At 38.1% G+C, this 9,866-nt stretch overlaps 1 protein-coding gene across 1 annotated transcript in view; it reads left to right on the top strand.

Moving 5' to 3' along the window:
• Positions 1-9,866, top strand: part of SLC9A9 (solute carrier family 9, subfamily A (NHE9, cation proton antiporter 9), member 9) — a 216,178-nt gene that overhangs the window by 90,380 nt on the left and 115,932 nt on the right. Inside the window, exon 9 of the mRNA XM_009325097.1 lies at positions 8,110-8,198. Coding sequence (XP_009323372.1) covers positions 8,110-8,198 — 89 coding nt within the window. The remainder of the gene's footprint in view (positions 1-8,109; positions 8,199-9,866) is intronic.

Here is a 9,866-nt window from a genome sequence, read left to right as displayed (position 1 = left end):
TTACTGTTTTCATGAAGAAATTTCAGCTGACTTAGGTTCTGTTGGAGGTATAGATTTCAGAGGTGGCTCTGATTTCTCATACCCATGCTAAGGAAATCTGTGTAAAATGCAGTTATTGTGTGCAGTCTCCCACAGGGGTATGTTATGTACAAAGCACCTGTGGCAGAAGGCACAAGGAACCCAGGGAAAAGCCAGACATCCTTCAGAACACACTCAGCTCTTAATCCATACTCTATCATTCCCAATCTTTTCCAGCTTACTTGCTTTGCCCTTTGCCTTACTTAATGCATACATCATCTGGTTTTACAGTCAAGTGCGTCTATCCTCAAAAGCAATCATTAGAATTAAGAGAGCATTATAACCATGCAATGACACTGCTGGACCACTCCATTCAATGAGCTAAATTCCTAGTTTGAAGTCTTTGACTTCAGTAGACTTGCTTAAAAAATTAACTCGATCCATTGTACATTTATGCCTATATTTGTCTTCGTTTTCCTTGGATACAGTGTTTCCTCCGTTCATTCTTTCTAAATGAACTTCAAAGGATTAACACTAGACATCAGTATTTCCCTGTAGCTATTAAGTAATGTAATCGCAAAATAATTTTATTCTTATAAGGCTTTGCACATGATTTTTTCAATCACTAAGAGCCTTTTGAAGTCTAATACTGAAGTATGTCGTAATTTATAAATAACAGGCTACACTGTATTTTGTGTAGGTATAGTAGGTGGTAGAGCTCACTTGTTTTACTTGCAGAATTTTTAAATAAAATGTGAATGGAGAGTAGTACAGGTCAACATTTTATAAAATATCTTATTTCTCTACCTCAAGATATCCCATGATCTATAACACAACATATGGGCCTGACCCTGGTTGAAAAATGGATGTGATCAAACCAGCAAATCAAAATAAAAGTCTGGGATGACTACATAATTATTGTTATACTGATAACTGTAAATTATAAATTACTGTTATGGTTATTACTCTTATAGCTATATCATCAAGCTGTGACACATGCATGATAAATTGATTCTTATACAGTAGAATCTAATTTGTGTGCACTTTCTGACTTGCCCTGAGGTATATCATTCCTGACTGCTGAGCAAAGTTGTAATAACTGAGTACTATAGTCAGGTCAGTGTTAATATAGCTGCCTTCATTTTCAAACTTCATTACAGAATATTTACTGGTAGGCTATGAAAAAAATCATAAATAATTTAAATTAAACACTTGTCAAAATAAATGAAAGTGCATCTTGCATTTATTAATTGCTTGTTCTCTTGCTTTATAATTTATAATAATAATTTTATAATTTGCTAATTTTTAACTGATCACTCAGTCATCAGTCTGTGAAAGACTCCGTGATGTACATGGGCATTTAATGTTCACCTCAGTTAGAACCTCTCTATCTACAGCTGTTTGAACTAAGTAGATATTCAAATAAAGAGAGATTAATACACCTGCAAAAATGCAGTCAAATGTATGTATGTGAATTTATTTGCATTATGTATTCAATTAATGCATACTTCAAAGTCATATGGAATTTATCTGTGTAAAAGCATCAAAGTTACGGCCAACTGCCTCTGATTTTACATGCCAAAGACCTGTGCTGTGAAGCTAAGAAAGACAATGGATCTTGAAGGAAAAATTGTTGGAGGGGATCATCTTTGTTCCTTTACTGTTTTTCAAAGCCCAGCCCAAAATGATTGTTTTCTGATCATTATAAAGGAAATAGCTTGCAATAATAAATTACTGCTGCCTCCTCACCCTCAGCAATTCTTGTCTGAACATTCTGTGATATGTCGGACACCTGCCGCCTTATTCAGGGGCTCACAGGAGAGCACAGTCTACTTAGTGAGAAAGCTTTTCCTCCAAAAATAAATAAGCAGCTTATTATGACTGATGTACCCAGGACAAGTCCAAAGATCTGGTCTCTCACTGGGGCAGTTTTGTGCTACCTTTGTATTTAGGACATAGCAAGAACAAATGTCACCAACTTCCATTTCCTGTAGTACTGCTGACAAAGTGCAGTTATTCTCGCAGCTGTTCGCTGTTCCTATCTGTTTGCTGTAATTTGTCTTGGATCCATCATCTACCTCACTGGTTTTCTTAAGTGTTGTGACCAGTTCTTCTTGTATCACTCTCAGAAGGAATCTATCAAAACATTTCTGTCTGCCGTTCTGAGCACTGTGAGCACAATGCAGGTTGGTACCTCATTGGCTTTAGTTCACCTTTTATTGTTCCATAAAAGGAAGTTATTCTGGGCTTTAAATTCTCAACTTTGTGGTTTTCTTTCCTTTATTCATAAGTAATGTGCCATGTTGTGTCATAGAGAGAAGTAGGCAGACTCCTCCCAGTAACAAGGGAGGAGGAATAGCTTGGCTTCTAGGTCAAAAGGAAAAAGACCTCAGCTCTCTTAAGCTGTAGTTCTGCCACTCCTAGGAGGAAAGGATGACATTTGGGTCTAATTAGGAAAGCAGGCTCTTCACTGATAAAAAGATGGCATTTGCACTGCTGTGCAGAGACGGATGACAACTGGGCAAGTTTGCCACAAATTACTAATCCATTACTTGCCTGTAGGACTTCAGAGATGGCTCTGGATGATCTATGTGGTATTCTAAGATGGGGAATTCTAAGATGCCCTTTCAACAGCATCACTTGACCAGACTATGCACACACTTGAGTCAGTGCTTGGGTCTGGCTAACTTAGGTCCTGTTGTAGGTATAGCCTTTTAAGACAGTAAGGGAAGAAGAGAAAGGCATTTGTTTTTAGAGAAAAGTACATATTCTATTTAAAAGTACATATTTATTTATAGCTCGGTGGGCCCATGACACCTCAGGTCACCAAGGAAGAGATGCAACATGCAGATGGGCTCGTGATCGAGGGGTGGAGTTGACCACAGACGCTATTGCGCAGGTTATCCATGAACGCGAAACATGCGCTGCAATCATGAGCATGGTGCTTAGTGGGCATTAGGCTGAGATCTATGATCCGTTGCATAAAATGAGGATAGTGGAGTCTTATCGCTACTGAATAGGTTCAGGATAAAGAGGGTAAGCACTCTTAGTGTGTCTAGAATAAAACCTGGTGTGTCTCACTATAGGAGTTCCAATCTAAATTGAATGCAGCAATTCATTTGGGGTTACAAAAGTACAACACTGCAGCTCAGGTCTCACTTGAGGCAGCCAGGTGCAATACCAATGATTGTTCCTCAGATGAAGGCCTAAAAAATTCCCTCAGCTCTGTCTTTTGTTGCTTTCTGTCACTTCAACATAAAATCAACCTCAGACAACTCCAGAGTTGAAAGCTTCATGGACAAAACACCAGCTTTGGTTCTGCACTGGTGCAGGTCTGGTGAAAGAAGCCTTGAAGCTTCAGTATCAAAAAAAATGATTAGTCACACTTCACACCCTCAGTGAAAACAGGCTAAATAGGGATATTGTTACTACTGGTTTTATAGCCTTATTACTGCAACAATTTGATGCAGAAGACAGTGCCTCATTTCCTGCCACTCAGTCTGCACTGGGACGTGCCCAGTAGGCACTGTGGAGATATTCTGGCATAAATATGACTCCAAAGTAAATGTTATCTGATTTATATGATTTCTCTATTACCCAGTCCTCGTTGTTCTCTTTTCCCCACACTTCACTGCCTTTGATGAAAGACCAGTTCCTGTTGCTTGTTGTATTGTGGGATTTGCAGTTGTTGCAAAGTTGGGATGAACACCGGCCAGTTGACCTGTAGATCTTTTCAAATGAAGTTATGTATTTTACCTACTCCCTTGTTACCCCAGAAGGAAGAGGTTTGGGGTTCTTTTTCTAAATTCCTTTTTTTACCACTAAAAGACCTGACATCTGGAGACATAACGTCAGTTTTATTGCCTCAGATTTGCAAATTCTGAAGTTTAAATTGTGGCCAGTCACTTCCAGGTTTGCACTAAAAGCACACCACACATGCTGCCCTTCTCTGACAAAAGACAGACTTTTTTTTCAGTTTTTCTCTTAGCACCAGATACTGAAAAGCAAGGGTACGTTTCCTTTTGCCTATTTGTGAAATGATCCGGAAAAAGATTTTGTTTTTCAGTGACAACATAGGAATTATTTTTAGATTAACACTTATAAATTAACGCTCACACTATCATGTTAACGTTCACACCGTCAGCAAAATACTTTTAAAGATATAAGTTACTCCTTTATCCTATATTATCTTTTGGTATTACTAGCTTTTGTCGTAGCAACAATTTCAACTATAAGTATTCAGCAATAAGTTCTCTAATTGTATAAGCAGCTAACAAGCTATCACTATTTCTCTGTTATATAAGGAGCAAAGAAAATCAAATAAAATGGTAGGCTTTTATTTCTAATAAAACCTCTTCAAAGAGGTTGAGCTGCAGCTGAAACTTTACTAGTGACTATCAACATTTTACTGTTAGGTTTCTCATTTTTTGTATTAAGTAAAAAACTTCAGTAACTTTATTTATAGACACAAGCAGCTGTATTGCACTTAACGACTGATCACCCATTTCAACTCAAAACACTCCCTGTTTATTTTAGGTCAGCATTTTATTCAGCAATTGTAGTACTAAGTACCTCAGTAATTGCTAAATTTGCCACTTAAAAATGAAACAACATTAACGGCACTGAAAAAGCAAGCTGAGTCTCCAACACTGTGAAAATAAAGCACTGAGCACACTAAGGACTGGTAAAAGGACCCTCTCACTTTATCTGCCTCCCTGCATCTAATAAATACTTTCTGTTTACAATTCCAGTATTATCATATTTGGTCTTCTCTGTGAAAGAAAGCCTGCAAAAATTTAACAACCTTATTTATGTGCCATACACAGTTCATACAGTATTTTGCTACCCAGCTAACTCCAAAATCCAGCTTTAATAGTGTTACGAAGAAATCCGGATTGCTTTTTCCTTCTAACTAAAAAGTTCTGTGTTTGCCTCTTTAGGTACTTCTCTTTCCTTTGTAGTTGCATTAACATGTAATTGGTCATTACTCTTAAGTAATCGTTTTTATGGAAATGCATTACAAACGATTTTCTCCAAGCTTTTTAATTAAGCATTCATTGCGAGAGGCATGGCTGGTACATATTAAGCCTTCAATTGTAGCAAGTGAAATATTCCACTGCATTCCCCCAGTCTTCCCTGGAAACAGAGTATCTGGTTTCCACACTTGCATAATTGCATGGTTCAGATCATTTATTCCTATTGTAAAATCAGATTTAGGCCATTTTAGTCCTCATGTCACTCTCTCAGTTCTCTCACTACCCATAATTAACAGTTTCTTAGCAGTCAAAAAAACATTTTATAATCATAGTTGAATTTAATAGTCAATTTTAAAAATGCAAGACTTGGCATGATGATGATTCACGTGGAAGAAAGTGAATCAGAAGCTCTTATCTCCATTTCTGTTACTGAGCCTGGAGCTAGAGATACTTAGCAACATTACTGATTGGCTATATTTTTTAACTGAAATTTCATTGTTTGAGCATCCCATTGCATATTATTAATGCCTTGAGAATTTTTAAACTCCCCAGGTCAGTTCTGCACAATCAAATACAGTTACTGAGAAAAAAGACTTAGACTCATTTAAGAGAACAGTTAGACCTCACAAAAACATGAACTTCCTGGAACACATTTAGGCAGTGGCAATCGCACTAGTACCTACATTATTTACTGCAAATAAAAGTCTTAGTGTAGTTAGGAAAAAAAAAATCAAAACAGACCTAACAAAATAAATATTAAAAACCAAAAACACAGCAGCTAAAGCTCAGTGGAATGTTTCTTGGCTGCAGAGACTGTGTTCTGTAGAAGGAGTACAGGTAAATTTACAATATGAAGAGAACCCAGAAGCAAAGAAAACGACCACAGTTGTTTGTAGGAAAAAAAAGATTTGCTTTCTCATTTTCTTCCTGATGGCAGTTATCCCTTGTGCCAAATTCATCTCAGAATTTTTTACTCCATGGTTTTTTCTTCCATCAAAGGCATATTAATGCCAGGCCTCAGTTCTTCCCAGAAACAAGAGAGGCTTGCAAGTAAAGAAAGTTGGATTCTGTTGGACAATATTTTCATGGGTAGCAACCCAAAGAGAGTCAGAAACTTGAGAAGGGCATGGTAAGGTAATAATTACTTTAACTGGTATGTTGCACTGTGCTGTTCTCCCCCACACACACTCCTCCCAAATGAAATCGTTTCAGCATTGTCTAAGTTTTTACTTTTCCATGTTTCCTTATCTAGACCTTGCTTTAGAGGAGGAGGATATTTCACCTACCTCCAGGGCCCTCTTGCTGCTAAAATTCAAACATTTAGAGGTTTGGATAAGAACCTATTGAGGCACCTGACACTTGCACGTTACCATCCATTTTCTCCTGTGACTGTGTGAAGCCTGGCCTGCTTCTATTAATCCTTTTAAGTAGCAGATTGTTTTATATTGGGTTTGCTGTGCTAAAGCCTGCAGCACTGTAGATTCTGCCCCCTTACTGAGCCTTTTCTTGCCGGCCATTGTAAATTCAGGAGTCACCATCCTGGAGAAGCTGGAGGAAACCTTATCCAGTTTCAAGTCCTGGACTGAAGACACAGACTGGGGTTATTTTGCTTCCAGTAGAACTGGTTTACATGTTTCATTTCATTCTAGTTTAACCCAATAAATGCCTAGAAAGCTGCTGCACAGTCACAATCCAAGGACGGATATTGCCTAAACCTGGACTGGCATCTTTTTGCTTGCTTTGTTGCCTCAGTGTTTTTCCTGAGATTCATCAGCGCTATTTCAGGACGTCAGCACCTACGAGCTAAAAATTACCTAACAATTTGCAGAGCAGCCCATGAGGAAGCAGAACTAAAATGCTAATTAGGGCACACCGTAGCTTTTAGGCAGAAGGCAGCGGGTAGAAGGGCTGAAAGGCAGAAGAACTAAAGCACTGTGGGGTGGGTGGTGGAACACTGCCTGTATGTAAGCCCCGGAGATCACAGGCATGCAGTGACCACGCTGCAGGCTGGCTTTGTGCAAAACCAGTTGTTGCTCATGTGGTGTGCATCTAGAAACCGAGCAGAACGTGCATGCTCCACATGCTTCGGGAAACGCGTGCGGAGGTTTTCAGGGGAATGATGGTCAGAATGGACATGAGCAAGCCCTGAGCTGTTGCGTAACTAATTATCTATGTAGACATGCCCCAAGTTTAAGAAAAGCACAGAGCTTTCTTCCTCCATGGGCATTCACGTACAGTTACTGGTGGACACTTATTTTTGGTTTTCTGTTTTCTCCCTGTCTAGGTTCCTCCTGCCTCATCTGTGTCTAGAGCTGAAAGGAAATTGCAGTTACAATCTTACAACTACTTTAGTTATAATACTGCATTACAGTGACGTTACTCAATGATTCTAGTGAGTTAGGACCAGGGCGGAAATATTCAAAAATAAGAAATATCACTATAATAGAAATTTACTATTATTCCTGGCAAACCTGCTGCCCTGCTCCTCAAGACCTTCCACAGGTTGGGAATTATAATTACTACCACATGGCTACAGTCATTGACCTAGTCATTCTGGGCAACGCAGCTTGCACCTGCCAGAGCATCATTTTTAAGCAGTACGTTGTTGTCAACCTTGCGCATTGTTACACACTGCTTATGATAAGGCTAACAATCAGGCACGGATTGAAATGACTTTCCCCTGTTGCAAGTGCTCTCAAACCATTTAAATGTAATAAAATTATTTTTTCCTTTCCTATTCAGTCTCTGCAAAATTTTCAAATAGTCTGAAGTCCTTCACATTACAATTATGTTAGTCTTGCCTAACTGTCAGTCAGATTACGGTCAGATGTTACCATGTATTAATTCAAACAAATTTTCTACAGTGTTGGGCCGAATCACAACAGTGGGAATGCTATGAAAGCATGATGGACCAAGTAGAAGGTTCGAGACCTTCATGATTTTTAGCAAAGAAAAAAAATTCTAGTTTGTTTGAAAGATGCTCTTATAAAACATATCTTAAAGTTCTTTTGTTATAAAATGCTGTTAACAGCCTAATTAGCTTTTTTATGCAGCCTTTTGACAAACCTAAGTAAGAAAATAGAAGCAGCTAACTGTTTTTTTCTTTGAATTTCAGGTATTGTTGCAGTCCTTTTCTGTGGAGTCACACAGGCCCACTATACCTACAACAATCTGTCACCAGATTCCAAAATGAGAACTAAACAGGTAGGGCATGGAAATAACTGCCTTTGTGTCTTCAACTGGTGTAAGGAATAGACAGAGGTACTGGAATGTAGCTGGGTGGGATTTCATTGATGCAAAGGAAGAGGCTTTTATCTTCATTAGGGGAAAGACTGGAGATTTTGCCAGGAGAACAGTAACAATTCTCTGGATAAGCAAAAAATATAAGAATGTGTTCTTCCCAAAAGACCTGAAATGTCAGTCGGGGATATGAAGGGTAAGGAGGTAACAGTTTACACTAGCTTCCATAAAAATTACTGTGAAGTTAAGGAAATCAAAGAGCTCTGGTAAATAAGAGAGAAGTGGTCTGAGAGATTGGATTCATGTGGATTTTTGCAAAGGGACTGTATAAACTGCAGTCTGGCCCACAGACTTGAGCAATGACATCGTTTCATTTCTGCCTCATTAAAAATCTGATATAATTAGGAAGATAGTGATTTTTTTCCATTGTGTTATTTAGAGTTTAGAGACAAGAGAAATTTGGTTGTCTGGTTTTTGTTTGAACAGGTGACTAGTGCAATTGTAGTTATTTCTTAGAACTTGAGGCTGTTCTCAGTACTAGATACATGGCATTGCAGTGTTCAAAATACTTTTCAGCACAAGGAGTAATTTTAGACTACCTCACCACTACCTAGATCCTGTGAGAAGTCATTTAAATGCAGTTTTCTTCCCTTTTAATGTTGACTCATCTGTCCCAAGAACCCCAGGTTGTAGAAAAATCTATCTCCTAGAACAAAATGGAAACATATGATCCAAGACTGTAATTTTCATGATGCAATCTGGTACCTTTTTCAGCAATTCCTCTGTTTCAAGCATTGGAAATTTTACACAGAAAACTTCATCGCTTCCTGCACATCTCAATTTAATAAAAAATCCAATTTTCTATCAAAAACAGTTTGATAGAAAAAATACTGGGCACAGTATCAGTTCAACTGTCAGACTCTCTCAGATTTTAAATCACAAAAAATTTTCTGGTCAGTACTTCCAGAATAAAGTGTTAGCTACTGAACAGGATAAGTCTTCTCAATTGCATTTCTTTATACCAGCAGAGGCTGATGCTTTCAAAAAGTATTCCAGCAGAGAAGAGAACCTTTCTCTGATAACTGTACCATAAGGGAATAACATTTATATCTACTATAGAATTGTTTCTATTTTGCAGAAATACTGAATTGCACATGCCATTACTACCCTTGCATGTAACAGTTACAATTTGAATACGAGGCTTTTTCAGGGATTCATCTGCATAATTCAGTGATGCATAGCCTCAGAGAGAGGAAGAGAAAAAGAAAAGCCATGGTATTTTTAGTTACATATGAACCTTTTCAACTGCAGAATTAACTAACATTTAGTTTAAATGCATACTGGTTTTGTTCATGCTTACTCTTTCATTCCCTCCCATTCAAAAGTGCTAAACAAAATAGTGAAAATAAACTCTCTGGGGAGCTATGAGTTTTATGCCACCCTTCTATTCAGTTTTTCTCTTCCCCCATAAGCCTCCTTTACAATATGGTTCAAAAATTGTTGTTAAATTGCTTTGAATTCTTCTAATTTGTTTTCTAATCCAAAGATTACCCTTTCATATGCAGCTGTTTCACTGCCTCTTTCTTTCTCTCCCCCCAAGAATTCTCTTCAAGCAAATTTACTAAGCCACAC

This window comes from Pygoscelis adeliae, unplaced genomic scaffold (genome assembly GCF_000699105.1).
Source record: "Pygoscelis adeliae isolate BGI_AS28 unplaced genomic scaffold, ASM69910v1 Scaffold155, whole genome shotgun sequence".
Lineage (NCBI taxonomy): Eukaryota > Metazoa > Chordata > Aves > Sphenisciformes > Spheniscidae > Pygoscelis > Pygoscelis adeliae.
This window is presented reverse-complemented; position numbering and strand designations above follow the sequence as displayed.